The 16884-nt window shown below is 37.2% G+C and overlaps 4 protein-coding genes across 7 annotated transcripts in view; 2 read left to right on the top strand and 2 right to left on the bottom strand.

The window, feature by feature from the left end:
- Positions 1588-5789, top strand: LOC104728956 (phytosulfokine receptor 2-like). Of its 2 annotated transcripts, XM_010447871.2 has the most exons (3): positions 1588-1994; positions 2213-5542; positions 5698-5789. In XM_010447871.2, the coding sequence occupies exon 2, from the start codon at positions 2422-2424 to the stop codon at positions 5530-5532; it is 3111 nt and encodes a 1036-aa protein (XP_010446173.1). In that variant the 5' UTR covers positions 1588-1994; positions 2213-2421; the 3' UTR covers positions 5533-5542; positions 5698-5789. The 2 variants fall into 2 exon arrangements, with proteins under 2 accessions (XP_010446173.1, XP_010446168.1); XM_010447866.2 differs by lacking the exon at positions 5698-5789 and having other exon boundaries at positions 2213-5652.
- Positions 5804-6377, top strand: LOC104728946. The gene is made up of 2 exons (XM_010447857.2): positions 5804-5914; positions 6021-6377. Exons 1-2 carry the CDS (start codon positions 5816-5818, stop codon positions 6300-6302), a joined length of 381 nt encoding a protein of 126 aa, XP_010446159.1. The 5' UTR covers positions 5804-5815; the 3' UTR covers positions 6303-6377.
- Positions 6341-8818, bottom strand: LOC104728970. Of its 3 annotated transcripts, none has more exons than XM_010447884.2 (7): positions 8276-8818; positions 8120-8170; positions 7849-8000; positions 7589-7694; positions 7435-7476; positions 7297-7353; positions 6348-7188 (listed from the first exon to the last, which is right to left on the bottom strand). In XM_010447884.2, exons 4-7 carry the CDS (start codon positions 7688-7690, stop codon positions 6577-6579), a joined length of 813 nt encoding a protein of 270 aa, XP_010446186.1. In that variant the 5' UTR covers positions 7691-7694; positions 7849-8000; positions 8120-8170; positions 8276-8818; the 3' UTR covers positions 6348-6576. The 3 variants fall into 3 exon arrangements, with proteins under 3 accessions (XP_010446192.1, XP_010446186.1, XP_010446180.1); XM_010447878.1 differs by having other exon boundaries at positions 7860-8000; positions 8276-8816; XM_010447890.2 differs by lacking the exons at positions 8120-8170; positions 8276-8818 and having other exon boundaries at positions 6341-7188; positions 7924-8000.
- Positions 13152-16884, bottom strand: part of LOC109128874 — a 6422-nt gene continuing 2689 nt past the window's right edge. Inside the window, exon 2 of the mRNA XM_019236025.1 lies at positions 13152-13603. Coding sequence (XP_019091570.1) covers positions 13390-13603 — 214 coding nt within the window. The 3' untranslated portion in view covers positions 13152-13389. The remainder of the gene's footprint in view (positions 13604-16884) is intronic.

Here is a 16884-nt window from a genome sequence, read left to right on the forward strand (position 1 = left end):
CCATTATTCATTGTTTTTCAACAAACGCTCACACATCACATGGGAACACACACTCGCTCCCACTTCTTCACTCTCCCTTAACCAGCTAATAACCATGGTTTGATCCCGGTTTAGTGGACCGGCTTAACCCCAAATCCAGTTCAGTAAATAGAACAAATAAGCAAACCATTAATGAAAAAATGTAAACTTCACGTGGGACCCGTGGTTCTGGCTTTTTTTTGTTGTTGTTGAGGATTTCAACGGTTCCACATTTTTCACGGCATCGGTCCCGTGACGTCCGCCTGAAAGTCCAAACCGAACCCACACGGTTCTATGGAACGTCACTCTCCACGCGCCACGTGCACCGCTAGTATCCACGATGCGTCACAACTTTCACGAGAGGTCCGAGAGATACAAATATCAAAGTCTATATGCCTTTTTTTTTCTTTTTCTTTTCTTGACATTAATCAAAGTCTATATGGTGTGAAAACAAAATTACATGTGTAGTCTGCATATGCATGTATTTATGGTAAAATATGTAATAAGTTTAGAAAATATTTACTCATTTCTGTTTTGCTTGACAAAAGTTGGTTTTTGTATTGATTGATTTTGTGGGTCAATGTATAGAAATTAATGGTTACAAAATTACCTACTCATTCATGTTTACTTGACAAAAGTGGGTTTTTGTGGTGACTTTTATGTTTTGGCATTTAGGAAATTTTCTTAACTAGTAAAATTCACAATTTTGAGTTTTTTTCCCCGGTTAAAAATTTATAAATGTTTCACATAGATGAATCTCTAACTCACTAATTCTCTTCTATGTGCAATTGTCAATTTTCCATTATTTAAAAACCTGTAACTCGATTTGTTTCACCAATTTGATAATCATAGAGTTTTAAGTACTATCGAACGCTTAAACGGACGCTTGAACATTGATTATATCGGATATGAATATATGATAACACAATATGACCATTAGCAATATTTTTTTTTTGTTGATTAAAATGAATATTAGTTACTTGGATCATCGAATTCTTACGGAATTAGTAAGTATTAGTCTTTGTCAAATTAGTTAAATGTCATATATTTGTATGTTGTGTGTTGTGCACTTGTGCTAAAAGGACAGAAGTGGGTGATACAAAAATAGAGAAAGACAAGCAAACTTTGTCCATTGTTTTCTTAATGCGACAAATTACATAAAAAGAAAAAAAAAAAACTATATAAAAAGCCTTTGGAAAAAGTTTTGACTAATACTACAAACTTAACAACTTTATTTCAACTAAGTAATATTGTTGTTTCCCACTAATAATTTTTTCCCCAAATAAATAAATAAATCTAGACATTTGTAACAAAACATATTCTTAATTTTTTGTTAAATATAATGTGAATAAATAATTATGGTCAAACTGTTAAGTTTTTTATAATTTCTAGAATATATTTAAACTTGTGAGCTGCAATTAATACTTTTGCAGGAATTTGTCCACAAAATTAAATAGCACTAGTAAATTTTAAAATTTTAAATTGACGATTAAATAATGTGACAGAACAAAAATAAAATAAAAATTAAGTTAAGGAGGAGGTGCACAAGACTTTTGAGTCTCTCTCTCTCACTGTTCTTGAGAAAACGAAAGAACTTTACTTTTTTTTTTTTTTCTTTCCGTTTCTTCTCATCAGTTTCTCTATCTTCTCTATCGTCTTCGTCACTGTTTCTATCAATTCGATTTCGAAAGTTAAAACATTGACAATTTGAATCCCAACTACTCTGCCTTTTTTTTAGATTGGTTCTGTCTCTTGATTGAAAAAGACCTGCACTTTCTTCTAAATGAATACATTATTATAAACCCTTGTAAACAAAATCTTTGGAATTATCGTTCCCCTTGAAAAAAAAATTCAAACTTCTCGATGTTTCAGTGGCGGCTGTGAACTCGAAAGTTCTTAACTTTATCTGTGAATTGGTAAATTAAGGGTTTTTGCTGGCAAAATTGGTGAGTTTGCTTAAGCTTGCTTCTTTAAAGGTAATTACTTTATTACTCCTCTTGAGTTATTTTTGTTTTGCTTAAGTTACAAGTATTTCAATAGTAGTATGTGATTCTTGATTTTTTTTTCGAGGTTGTTTTTGGGATGTGAGCGTTTTAGTTTTATACTTAATTATGGAGCTTTTTTAAGTTTTGAGTGTTGTCTGTTTTAGTTTCCTGCTTTGATTTCAATACTGTTTCTTGGGACTCGATTTCAGGAAGATACGTGTTGCTGATTTCAATTTGCTTACACAATGTTGCTTCAACTACAAGTTCTGAAAGCTTGATTCTTTTAGGACATGAGCATGTGGACCTTATGGAAGTTGTAGTCTTTATTTGAGTCTAAAGGTGAAAATTTTACTGGAGATGGCGTAATCTTTTTTGAGTTGACTAGAGAAGACTCTTTGTTCTCTGTTTGTTTTTAGTCATGGTGATCATTCTCCTATTGGCTTTCTTTGTTGGTTCATCTGTGAGCTTGACATGTCACCCCAGTGACTTATCTGCACTCCGGGAATTCGCAGGAGCGTTGAAGAATGGTTCTGTTACTGAATCTTGGTTAGACGATTCACGTTGTTGTGAATGGGATGGTGTGTTTTGTGAGGGGAGTGATGTTTCTGGTCGAGTTACAAAGTTGGTTCTTTCTGAAAAGCGTTTGGAAGGTGTGATTTCAGGGTCTTTAGGAGAGTTGAGTGCGCTGAGGTTACTTGATCTCTCTCGTAATCAGCTCAAAGGCGAGTTGCCCTCGGAGATTTCCAAGTTAGAGCAGCTTGAAGTTCTTGATTTGAGCCATAATCTGTTATCAGGGTCAGTTTCTGGAACGGTTTCCAGTTTAAAGCTGATTCAGTCGCTGAACATTTCCTGCAATTCGCTTAGCGGGAACCTATCGGATGTTGGAATGTTTCCTGGTCTTGTGATGCTTAATGTAAGCAACAATTTGTTCGAGGGTGAGATTCATCCTGAACTCTGCAGCTCATCTGGTGAGATTCAGGTTCTTGATTTGTCCATGAATCGTTTGGTGGGGAATCTTGATGGCTTGTACAATTGCAGCAAATCTATTCAGCGGCTCCATGTTGACGGCAACAGATTGACTGGCCAAATTCCAGACTCTCTTTATACGATTCAGGAGTTGGAGCAGCTATCAGTCTCTGGAAACTACTTATCCGGAGAGTTAAGTCAGAACTTGAGCAACCTCTCTGGTCTTAAGTCTCTGTTGATTTCTGAAAACCGGTTCTCTGGTGTAATTCCGGATGTTTTTGGTAACCTCACTCGATTGGAACACCTCGACGTAAGTTCCAACAAGTTCTCAGGCAAGTTTCCACCAAGCTTATCTCAATGCTCAAAACTGCGAGTGCTTGATCTTAGGAACAACTCATTATCCGGTTCTATCAATCTCAACTTCACTGTATTTACCGATCTTTGCGTGCTCGATCTCGCCAGTAATCATTTCTCCGGACCTCTTCCAGATTCCCTTGGCCATTGTCCCAAGATGAAGATCTTGAGTTTGGCGAAAAACGAGTTCAGTGGCAAAATCCCCTACACCTTCAAGAATCTGAAGTCACTCTTGTTCATGTCCTTATCCAACAACAGTTTTGTGGATTTCTCTGAGACAATGAATGTGTTGCAGCATTGCAGGAATCTCTCCACTCTTATCCTCTCAAAGAACTTCATCGGCGAGGAGATACCAAGCAATGTCACCGGTTTCAACAACCTCGCTATATTAGCGCTTGGAAACTGCGGTCTTAGGGGCCGGATTCCGAGCTGGCTATTGAATTGCAAGAAGCTCGAAGTTCTTGATCTCTCTTGGAATCGGTTTTATGGAACTATCCCTAGTTGGATCGGTAAGATGGAGAGTCTGTTCTACTTAGACTTCTCAAACAACACTTTAACCGGAGAAATCCCTGTAGCCATAACCGAGCTCAAGAATCTGATCCATCTAAACGGCACGGCTTCTCAGATGACTGACTCTTCCGGAATACCTCTCTATGTCAAGCGGAACAAGAGCTCGAGCGGTCTTCCCTATAACCAAGTTTCAAGATTCCCGCCATCTATCTATTTGAACAATAACCGCCTCAACGGGACGATCTTGCCGGAGTTGGGACGTTTGAAAGAGCTTCACATGCTGGATTTGAGCAGGAACAACTTCACAGGGACAATACCTGACTCCATTTCACGGCTAGACAATTTGGAGGTTCTTGATTTGTCTTACAATCATCTCTACGGTTCGATTCCTCTGTCGTTTCAGAGTCTCACTTTCTTGTCGAGGTTCAGCGTTGCTTATAACCGTCTCACTGGCGCGATTCCATCTGGAGGTCAGTTCTACAGCTTCCCACACTCGAGCTTTGAAGGAAACTTAGGACTTTGTCGCACTATTGATTCTCCTTGCAATGTTATGATGAGTAACATGTTGAATCCGAAAGGTTCTTCACGTAGTAATAACAGTGGCAGAAGGTTTGGGAGAAGCAGCATTGTTTTACTTACCATAAGTCTTGCCGTAGGGATCACTCTGCTTCTTTCTGTTATCCTACTGAGAATTTCAAGAAAAGACGCTGACGATCGAATCAATGACGTTGATGAGGAAACTATCAGCGGTGTTCCGAAAGCTCTAGGGCCATCAAAGATTGTGCTATTCCATAGCTGCGGATGCAAAGATCTGAGTGTTGAGGATTTGTTGAAATCTACAAACAGTTTCAGTCAGGCTAACATTATAGGCTGCGGCGGGTTTGGTCTTGTCTACAAAGCGAACTTTCCTGATGGCTCGAAAGCAGCGGTGAAGAGGCTATCTGGTGACTGTGGACAGATGGAACGTGAGTTCCAAGCGGAAGTTGAAGCATTGTCTCGAGCAGAACACAAGAATTTAGTCTCTCTTCAAGGCTATTGCAAGCATGGGAACGATAGGCTGCTTATCTATTCGTTTATGGAGAACGGAAGCTTGGATTATTGGTTGCACGAGCGGGTGGATGGGAATATGACACTCAAATGGGATGTGAGATTGAAGATAGCTCAAGGTGCAGCGCGTGGGCTTGCTTACTTGCATAAGGTCTGTGAACCTAATGTTATACACAGGGACGTGAAATCTAGTAACATTCTGTTAGATGAGAAGTTTGAAGCTCATCTTGCGGATTTCGGTCTAGCGAGGTTGCTTAGGCCGTACGATACTCATGTGACGACTGATTTGGTTGGGACATTGGGTTATATTCCACCTGAGTATAGCCAGTCTTTGATTGCGACGTGTAGAGGAGATGTTTACAGTTTTGGTGTTGTGCTTTTGGAGCTTGTTACGGGGCGTAGACCTGTGGAAGTGTGTAAAGGGAAAAGCTGCAGAGATTTGGTGTCTAGGGTGTTTCAGATGAAGGCCGAAAAGCATGAAGCTGAGCTTATCGATACAACAATACGTGAAAATGTGAATGAGAAAACGGTTTTGGAGATGTTGGAGATTGCTTGCAGATGCATTGACCATGAACCTAGAAGAAGACCGTTGATTGAAGAAGTTGTGGCTTGGCTTGAAGATCTTCCCATGGAGTCAGTTCAACAACAATGAAAACTCCTTTGTAAGGAGCTTTCTTAGTTTCTTTGTAATGAAATAGTGTAGATCACTGGTTTTGATCCAAAGAAACTTGGGGTATACATGTAAAGCAATGAACTTTTTTTTTTGACTCAACACACGAATCTTACTTTTCTCTTGTCACAATCATTATGACACTAGGCAATCACCCTGAGAAGCCACCTGTACCTTCTCTGGACACTAACTTGGTCCTGAAGTACCCGTGTAAAGTATAAGTAATGTAACAACAGAGCCGTGTTCTGATGTCTGTAACAAAAAAATGGCGGCTTTGTTTATTGGCAAGAGAGGAATGATAAACTTCTACAGAGCTTCGCAGAGACAATACAATAACAACACTCTTCGTTGCTTCACCGCTCAAGTAAGAGAGGGAATCGTAAATATGTGTTCTCTTTTGCTCTTTTTGATGAAATTGTTGTATTGTAATCTAATCAGCTAACTCGAAAAAGCATGAACACTCTCTCCAGGGAAGCAACGGAGGCGGAGACTCATCTGCTAGTATGAATGAGGCAAGACAAGAAGCGATGGGGACAAGTACAGATGCCAAGGCACCTGATGTTTCACTCAGCTATGCAGCAGACACTGCAAAAGAAGGGATAAAACGAGCCACAGATTTAGCCAAGGAAGAGAGCGGAGACGCTCCCACAGAGGAGGCAGCAACGGTTGCAGGCGGCGAAGATGAGAGTGAAGAGAATGTGACAGTGGGTGAGATAGGAACTGTGAAAGGGAAAGATCAATCTTCAAGCTGAAAAATGTGTCTGTACTCTATATTTTAGGACTTAAGAAAGGCCAAATCAATAATGTGCTTTTAAAGTATCTTCAAATGCTTAATGAGTTGTTGACATAAAAAGAAAAAACAATCAGACAATATGGTACATATAACAACAACAACAACAACAACAACAACAACAACAAGGAAGAAACAACGAACAGAGTTCATGTATATATAAAAAGCATAAGCTAAAAACTAGCATCCAAAGCTTTTCTTAATCTGTCCTTAACCCTGAATCTTGAACTTGTCAATCATCTCAAGAACGTCTCGATAACGTCAGGGAACAAACCTGAGTTGCTTCCGGAGTTATTGTTCCTAAACTCCACTGGTGGTTGCTGATCTAGCGAGGTTGATGATGACGAAGAATCCATTCTTGCTGGTAACGTATAGCTTCTTCTAAACTTGTTAGGATGATGATGATGACCTTCAAGGCTCAAGAACTCGTTCTGGTTCTCCACATTCATCGGGTTCTGCTGCTCCTGGTTAAACAAAAGCCTACTAGCTTCGTCTGCACGGCCAGTCAAGGCATTGAAAAGAGACAAACCATTAGGCCATTTGATGTCGTCTTCATGTTCTTCCATTGGAGGAAGCATCTGAGGAGGAGGTGCATTGCTATCTTGAAGGAAACCGAATCGAGCTGATGCTGCTGGTAGTTGGTTCTGAAAGCTAGGGGAAGGTAACAATGGAGAGTGTGATCCCCAGTTAAAAGCTTGAGACTGAGGTAACTGGTTTGGAACCAAGGAAGAAGATGGAGTCGCGGTTCTGTTTGAAGAGAAGAGCTGCGACAGGTAAAAACCTGATCTGTAACCAATTGATTCAAACATTTGTCTCATCCTTAACACAAAATGAAGATCTTCTGGAATCTGAAGTAATAAAACAATGACTGATCATGATCACACACCACATAACTAAAAAAGGAAGTAGCTAATAAGAAAGTAAGAAACAATAAGAGAAAGAAAATAAAAACTCACAATCTTGCAAGAACCTAACTGTAACAGACCATGTCCAGCTTGAATCACAGCAATTGTCTGGTCAAATATAAACAGTGTTAAGGTAAAGATCAAGAAACAGTAAAAAAAAATAACCAAAGAAGAAGTTTGATAATTGACCTGGATGCCTGATTCGAATTGGTCGGTCCATTCTGGAGGAAGCTGCAATAAATTTTTTTGACTTTAAGTGTAAGGTAACCATCAAAATCATAAATTTCATCATCTAACCATAAAATAAAAATAAAAGATATGTGGAAGATTAGAGGAAACGTACAGCATCAAAAGAACTCTGCCAGTAATTAGCAAGATTTGGTTCAGATTCAGGTGGTTCTTTGAATACCCACTTATGACATTTATCAGAAGCAACTTTACCCATCAATCTGCAGATATATAAACATAACAACAAGATCATAACTTGTGTGTGTATAGTATAATAATAACTATATCTTAAGCTAATTATGAAAGTGATTATTAGGGTGTGTTTATATATAAACTAATTATCTTTGTCCATAATTACTTATATATAACACCTACCCAGTACCCACCCTTCTCCATAATTATATAACTGAATGGACATCTTGCTGAAAGCTTTTCTGACAAGATCTTCACCTTCAATGTCTGGTTCCACACAAAGATCTTCTCCACTTCTTCCTCCTCCGCAGAAACCATCTTCCCACATCAACATCCTTTTTAAATTAAAGAAAACAAATTGTTATAGAAGTAAAGAGATCTTGGGTTGAAAACAGAGCTGCTCTGTTTCTGTCTCTCATGTCCTTAAAAAGCAAAAAGAGACAAGAGGACTCACAAGCTGCCACTTTCATCACCAATCTTGCAGCCATTACCACCACGGACCCTCCTGAAATCAAAAAGAGAAACCAAAAAGGGGGTAAAGAAACAGAGAAAGAGTAGGAAAACAAATGATGAACATAGAGAGAGAAAGAGAGAGGGATGTGTATTGTACGGTCGGGGACGAATGGTCCAGAAAACAGAGTAAATCCAGTCGGAGTTAAGACAGACGCTTCTAAGTGCTTCATGAAGTGCCATCATTCCTACAGCATCTTTGCTTCTATCTCCTCCTCCAACTCCTGAGCCCACCATGTCTCTCTCTTTCTCTCTTTATCTCTCTCTCTCTCTCTCTCACTTCTAAGAAAAAAAAAAGAACCCCTTCAGAAGTCTCCAAAGACGACACAGCTTCTTTTGCTAAGAATCATCACAAGTCTTTAGCTTTCTTCAGACAGAGTCTGTCTTTGCCAAATATTATAAACTAGTATAGAGAGCAGTACCACTGAAAAGAAGAAAAGAAAAGAAAAAGAAAATAAGTTATCTTTTGTTTTCTCTGTGTAAAAGAGTTTGTCAACCACAGAGTCTCATCATCTCTCTCTCTTTCTTTTAGTTTCTCTCACTACTGTTCGTTCTTTTTTATTTGTTCTGAGTCTTCTTTTCTTTTTTTTAGTGTACAGAGAGAAATTATGTTAATCGAAATCCCGGCGACAAGTTAGGGTTTAGCCGTTTAGGGATAATATTATATTTATTTTTAATTTGTTGGAATATCCATAAATATATATATATATATATTATTTCTTTTAAGGTTTATCACCATTGTCATAATGTCATCTCCACTTATCGATTTTGCATTCATAAATATTTATTTTGGTCCACCTATTTTTTCTTACTAACATTTAAGTTTTTTTTTCCTTTTTCTTATCACAAATCTAGTAGTACTTCAACTGAGTATTTCTTTTTTTAAAATATTTTTTGAATAAAATCATGGTTGTTTGATAGTTTATAAATTGGGATTCGAATATTTTTATGCTATTTTAATTATAGTCAGTTACACTTGTATGAATTAATACTATATTATTATATCTTAGAATTGATTAGAAATGTTATAAATTCTAAAATGAGTTTTGATTTAGAATGGTATTTTTTTCATTTAAAACATGAATGAACTTTGTCGAAATTGCATATTTGTCAAATGAAAAAAAAGAAAAAAAAAAAAAAAAAGCAAAATGGAGAGGGTGGGGACAAGTATTATCTTCTTTCTGGCTAGCAAGACAAATGTTGAGGGATGACAAAAGTGGTTCTGTTTTTTGTTTTCCCCTCTCATCACTCACTAGTCACTACCATCTCTCTCCCTCTCTCTCCTTTTTATTGTTATTATTTTACCCTTCTTCTCCCACATATATTACGACCTCAAGGAAAATCAAGTGTGGACCATTTTCATCTCCATCTCACAAAATGGTTCATGCGCAAGTTTCAATATAAAAGAGAGAGAAGGAAATTGAAATAACTCCAAAACTCGCTTCTTCAGTTAATAAACATATATATATTGGGTTGATCGTTAGAATCCGGTCCAAAACTACTTCAGTATTGTCTCTCTAGCTCTTGCAATTTTCGTTCAATCATAGCTATAACCTAAGCTTTAGAAATATTCGAAATGATATGCATGTCTATTGTGAAGAACATGACTTGACTATAAGTTATTTGTTGGCCTTCTTATTGACAAGATGTACATCCAATTAAAACTGAACTTGATCGCCTAATGCTTGCTTTATTACCTAGTGGCCGGACCACTCAAAAGGAAAATATATGAAATGTTTCCCTAACAATGATAAATTCCGCATGAACAAATATAACTAAGTGATACAGTTTAACTGAAAATAGCATAATATTTTTAAAACTATGCGTTTGCATTTTGGTAATGTAAACCTATTATTAACCTACAAAAAGTAAATGTTCGAAGAATGTTGACAAAAATCAAAAAGAATGTTTGAGGAAAATAAGAAAATCTAGTGGAGAAGACCAGAAATTGAGAAAGCATATATAACAGACTTTAAGCTAGAGCTAGAAAGGCACGCCAATGTCACGGTCGATGGTGGAACTGGAACCAGATGTCAGATTGTTCATATTTACCAAATAATTTCGAAATTCAGGTAATAAGTGACTTAGTTTTTTTCAAATTAGGTGATTAAGGAAGTTAGGAAGTTACTGTGTCTTGCTCATGTCTTGTTTTTTTTTTTCCCAACATTTCTAATAAGACTTTTTTAGGTCTAATCATTGGACATGTTTTTGCATCATATTATTATTTCCTTACATTGCAGTTAGAGTTTACGTTTACAAAGTAAAAAATGAGTAACGTAACTAAACAACGGGAACAAACAATAAATTCTTAAATATAATTACTACAAAATTTAAAACTAATCATGATTTCAAATTGAAGATAGTAGAATACAAATTTATATAGAAAAAGGACTATGTATAAAACTAGTTAATTAGTATCCATAAGTTCGAAGAAAACATAAGCACGTTTCCATCGAAATTAAACAAATACAATAATGTTGTTACAAAAAGAATATTAGTTTTTAACCAAAGTAAAAGCCTAAAAGGTATGTGCAATAATGAACAATTTGACTAATGTAAACTAACTATAATTGATTATAATGAATTGTTACACAGTCCTACTTTTTTTTTTATATATAATCAACGGAGAATATTGGTATAGTCGTATAGAGATAAACTTTTATCAAATTGAATAATAATAATAGAAAACCTAATCACTGAGATCTGTCTATAAAGTAGATAAATAATTAATAGCATAATGTACTAATTTAATCAGATTATTATTAAGTATTCAGAAAAGATAAGGAGAAGGGAGGAGAGGGGGGTCACGTGTGCACGTGTCGTGATCAGTGAGTCGGTGCGTCACTTAGTCGTGAGGAAAGCGAACCGCACGAATCGCGGGACTGTGCTTTCTCCGCCGGTGTCACTCTTCACGTCCCCTCTGCCTCTCTCACTAACTCAGTCATATTAGCCACGCGCCATCCATCTATCTTCTCACTCTCATACGTGTAAAACAATAAAATTATTGACTAAAACTAATTATAATGTATTAATGTTCATGCAAGCGAGCTGGTTAAGAGAAAGAAGCTTTCAATTTCTTGTAGTCATTCTGGTCGATGTTAATTATATAATTTGTGTAAAGTTCTAATGTTCGTGCTTTCACCATCATCCATGATCCATAGACCATAGACAACATTGTCAAAGAGTTGGTTTGATTGTGGCTAGTGGCTACGTTAAAACCAAAAGAAAAGAACTTTGGCGCGTGGAGAACGTCGAGAGTATGATAGAGGACACTGAAAACAACAGATGTGAGCATTAGTATATTTTTTTTGGTACGTGGAGAATCAAATCAACTAGGGCTCCGCATTGACCGGTTCAGGCCTGGATCTAACCTCTCCCACGACCGTATCTAACGTAGGTCCTACGTCGTATCTTATTGTGTGTGTTTTATGCAAAATTTCAGAAAGCAAAGTCTTAATTCTCAGACGGTCAGACAGAGACCTCGATCGTAAAAAAACAATTCTTAGACCCTCGTAATCCTATATATATAAATGACCCATTGTGAACTAATCCATTGCATTTGCATCTAATCGACGAATACCTAATTATTGTTTTATAAAGCCGCAATAATAGTAAACATCACTTTTGATTTCAATTATAGTGTTTTTATATAATCATGCTTTTTTCTCTAGATTACAAACTTTGATTTGTATTTTCTTTTTAGGTTGAATATATATAATAAAGTGAAAAGCGAGGAAGAACTAAGAATCAAATAACTAGAGAGGTAACCTAGTGGATCAATTAATCAACGGTAAATCATAATTAGAAACTAGCTAGAAGAAGTAACTTTTACTATTGTATTACCTATTACATAATTGTAAAACATTATGTTTGAAATTTTTTTAACAAAACATGAATATCTCTAAGAAAAAAGATTGAACTTTTTATTATTATTTTTTCTCCTTAATTTATATTTTAAAATTTGGTTTATAGTCCAAATGCACCGTCTATGTGCTTTGTAGATTCTTTTGTAAAAGTGGTGAAAAATAATAAACTAAAGTATTCAAATATTGGAACAAATGGGTTGACGTGTAAATTAGATGCAAACGACTGAATAAGGGGTTTTTAATACGTAAACAAGCAAGAAGAAAGACATGGTCATCGTATGAGAGATGCTCTGTGTTTATTACCAACAAGGCAACAACGCAGCTTTCTTTGGTGTAAGTGCATGATGTGAGTTCTTTTAGCTTTTTGCAAACAATTTTAAATAGAAAAGCAACACTTTTTTTTTTTTTTTTGATTCTAAATAAACAAACCATATCCTAATCCTTTAAATTTATCATGAATATTCATATATGTCGTTACACATTGCGTTTGGTGTATGTGTATGCTTATATATTATAGGAAGTTAGAGGATGAGATAGGCAAAAATGGGAAGAGTCACTGTCACGTCCGTTTTTAGCGGTGGTTAAGAGAGTGTAGAGCGTGCAATATAGAGTATCTCTGTGGGAACCAAACTCATAAAAAAGTACATACGAAGACAACTTCCAAGTTCCACTTTGTGTTTCTGTCTTGAGACAAAAATAAAAAGTGAAAATCTCTACACATTTACCCACTTTGCTTTTATTTTTTTTGTTTGCAGCTTTTGTTTTTTGCTTTCTCATTATCCAATAAACCTGTAACTCAGAATATAAATTCATTTCGTTTACAATTCCATTACGTAGTTTCATCCCACATTTTTTTTTTTTTGCTTAAATCTTTAAGTTTCAGTTTACTTCTAAATTCAATGTTCGTATTGCCCAGCCTGTGTGGATATCTCATATAGTCATATCTGAATCAGCTTAAATGTTCGAATTCTTACCGATTAAGTTCGGTTTACATCTTATATAATGCGGTAATAAGATAGTGAGCTAAATATATAATTAAATGGGCCTTGGCCTATGTATCAATCCATATTTGCTTTTCTTATATAACTAGTTCCTATTATTTATCCCACATCGCTCATCTAGGAAAGATACTTATTGTATATATAACGTTGAGGGAGCAACCTTGGTCGAGACCTTACTTGAACAGGATCTGTTCTATAGGCTCGTACCTCTGTTTCCTTGATTTCTAAGGAGACAGGCCCTTAACCCTGGTTGATGAACCATGGCCGTGCGATCAGAGCGTGATTAACGGCCACGATCGGTCTTCGGACTTGTCCGGTGCTGCAGAGGATCGTTACTCGGCTCGGTTCTACCTTGCCGGGGTGGTCGCACGGCGGTCTGACAGGTTCCTCTTTTTTTTGGCCGAAAACGCTTTGCAACACATATGTCCAACGTCACCAAACTTTCCTGTGAATACTGATTTGAATATCTCAGCTACACAACCTTCAACACTAGAGAGTGATGACCAGCATTTTGTGATATCAACCGGAGAGCCAGGAAAAGAAAATCCAGGAACAATAGAGAGTTTAGATGTTGCAAGTGTAGGACCGCGAAAATCCAAATATGAGATAACGATTATAACACCTATGTAAAACGATAGAAGAAAGGAGTAGAAGTAGATTCTCGGAGGCGAGATACGATCTCTTTCCTTAACCCAAAGTAGCTCCCGCAGTGTGGCGGTTTAGTGAGTACATGGATCCCAGGATACAACCGAGACGAGACCGTGTCACAACACTTGACTACGGACTCAAACGAACGTTGGCGCAAACGATACACTCTTGACGATAACACTTACGTTTTTGTAGTGAGAGAAAGAGGAGTGAGAGAGAGTTGGATTTTTGTTTCAGAGTGTTTTGCTTCTCCGCAAGCGTAAAGATAATAAAACGAGAGTGCTATGTATTTATATGGAGAGGAGGATGAGATGCTCTCCACAAAATCTGGGCTCGTGGACTGATATCTCGGGAAGTTGAGGAGTGGAGAGATGCGATCGAAGTCTCACACGTTGGCGAGATCTCCGGAGCGACTTATTCTTCCGTTTGAGTTGATAAGGCTTCGACTTTGTTTGTTTTAAACACAACAAACTCGATTTGACTTTGCAAATAAAATTTTGAATATTATAAGCAACATACGTAACATGAAATGTAATATAAGTTGCAAATAAATTTACTCCAAAATATTAAACCAAGTCCGGTCCATGCAACGTAATTTCCTCATCCCATAATACTAGTTATAAGCTTTCAAGCTAACCACTTTGGAGATTAATTTCTCATTCATTATAACTTCGTTTTTGACAAGTAACTACACTATGTTATAGTGCTCATTACAAGGAATCCAAAGAGTCCTTAAACCGGTCATTCCGATGACGGACGTCACCGGACAAGTCACCGGAAAGTTGGCTAAAGCCATGTTGTCAAAAGTGTAGTTCCAACAATCCCCCACATGAATAGAATTTACCCTAAACATAGGAAGATTTTACTGACTCAATAAAAATAAAAAATAAAAGACTAGACTGACTAGACAGACTCGACTTTCAAGAGTGTATGCGAAAAATAACTGTGTCTGAGATAGTAGCATTTTTCAGCCTTGAACTACTCATTGTTAATATCTGTCGGATTTACTGGCCAGGAGGTGAACATGATGTCTTGAACCACCCGGATATTTATGTAAACCGAGACAACAGGTATAACCCAGCTTCTTTTTCTCGAAGAACCAAGTTCTCTATTGTGTTCGTTTTGGCCATGAACATGCCTGGATTTCATGAGTGAAGTTGGAGAATATAGCCTTACATTTTATTCTCCTAGAAACGGCCTGATTTCACACTCACTAGGTGATTCGCCATTAGCGTTTGTTTTAAGAAGTTTTCCTTTAGGAAATGCTCCACTGATATATCAAAGCTTATGGACTTGATCATTAAAAGCATTGCTTAACCTTTAAAGACACAGGAAGTACTGTTTTTCATCTTAGGAACTGGGCTGTGACTATTAGTCATACAGTACTCCAGATTGATTTTGTTTGATTTAGTTTTCCCTTTGAACCTAATTCTTGGGATCTCCAGTCATTTAGGTGGGGTTTCCATCAAACATCCTCTTAGATTGTAGGCTTTAGACCCATTCCTCTTGATGATTTTACAACTTGATCTCTAGCTAGCCCTTTAGTAAAGGGGTCCGCAAGATTAAAAACTGTATTTATGTAGTCTACTGTAATTACACCAGTAGTGATCAAGTTTCTAATGGTCTTATGACGTCTTCTAATATGACGGTTCTTGCCATTGTAGTGAGTATTGTGTGCTCGGGCAATAGCCGATTGGCTATCGCAGTGTACACGTAATGCCGGCACAGGTTTTTCCCACATCGGAATATCTTCCAAAAAATTACGAAGCCAGTCTGCTTCTTCTGCGGCTTTATCTAAAGCTATAAACTCCGACTCCATGGTTGATCCAGCCGTTAGAGTCTGTTTCGCAGATTTCCATGATACTGCTGCACCTCCTAAAGTAAAGACATATCCACTTGGATTTTGAGTTTTTGGAATCAGCTATCCAATTGGCGTCACTGTACCCTTCTAAAACTGCTGGTTCTTTACCATAGTGCAGCCCATAAGTTTTTGTGTATCTTATGTAATTTAATACTCTTCTTATGGCTTGCCAGTGTTTATGACCTGGATTACTGGTGTAACGACTTAGAACGTTGACTGCGTGCGCGAGATCGGGTCTTGTACAATTTGATAAGTACATGAGACTTCCGATCACCCTAGCATACTCTATCTGTGACACCGCTTCACCCGTGTTTTTGGTCAAGTGAAGTTCATGATCTACAGGAGTTTTTGCTTTTCCTTTTGAGTAGTTTTTAAATCGCTCAAATATCTTTTCAGCATAATGTGCCTGTGACAGAATAATTCCGTCAGCGGTTCTAGTGATTTTAATCCCTAGAATGACATCCGCTAAACCCATATCTTTCATGTCAAATTGACCATGAAGCATATTTTTGGTTTGTTGGATTATGTTTTTATTGCTACCAATGATGAGCATGTCATCAACGTACAAACATAACAAAACATACCCACTAGGAGTAGTTTTAATGTATATGCACTTATCACATTCATTTATCTTGAAACCATTTGACATCATTACATTGTCAAATTTTTCATGCCATTGTTTTGGAGCTTGTTTAAGTCCATACAACGACTTCACCAGTCTACAGACTTTATTTTCTTGTCCTGGAGCAACAAACCCTTCGGGTTGTTTCATATAAATTTCCTCTTCTAAATCACCATTTAGAAAGGCGGTTTTTACATCCATTTGATGGATTTCCAGGTCTCTTAATGCTGCAATCCCGATTAGCATTCTGATTGATGTTATTCTCGTTACAGGAGAATAGGTGTCAAAGAAATCCAGACCTTCTTTTTGTCGGAATCCTTGCACCACAAGTCTAGCTTTGTACTTATCAATAGAGCCATCGGTTTTTAATTTTGTTCTGAAGATCCATTTACACCCTAGTGGTTTAAACCCTTCAGGTAGTTCAACTATCTCCCATGTATGATTTTGCATAATGGAGTTGATCTCACTATTAACGGCTTCCTTCCATAGAGGAGCGTTGGGTGTAGTCATGGCTTCATTATATGTTCTTGGTTCGTTCTCTGCAAGAAGAACCATCAAGAAATCTTCACCGTAAGTTTTTCCCTGGCGAGATCGTTTGGTACGTCTAGGTTCTTTTTCTACTTGTTTTACCGAGGTACCAGAGGTACTGGCCTCATTAGTAGTGGTGATTGCATCTCTCTCTTCCCAAGTGCGTTTCAGATTTTGTGTATC

Source organism: Camelina sativa, chromosome 2 (assembly GCF_000633955.1).
Source record: "Camelina sativa cultivar DH55 chromosome 2, Cs, whole genome shotgun sequence".
Classification (NCBI taxonomy): domain Eukaryota; kingdom Viridiplantae; phylum Streptophyta; class Magnoliopsida; order Brassicales; family Brassicaceae; genus Camelina; species Camelina sativa.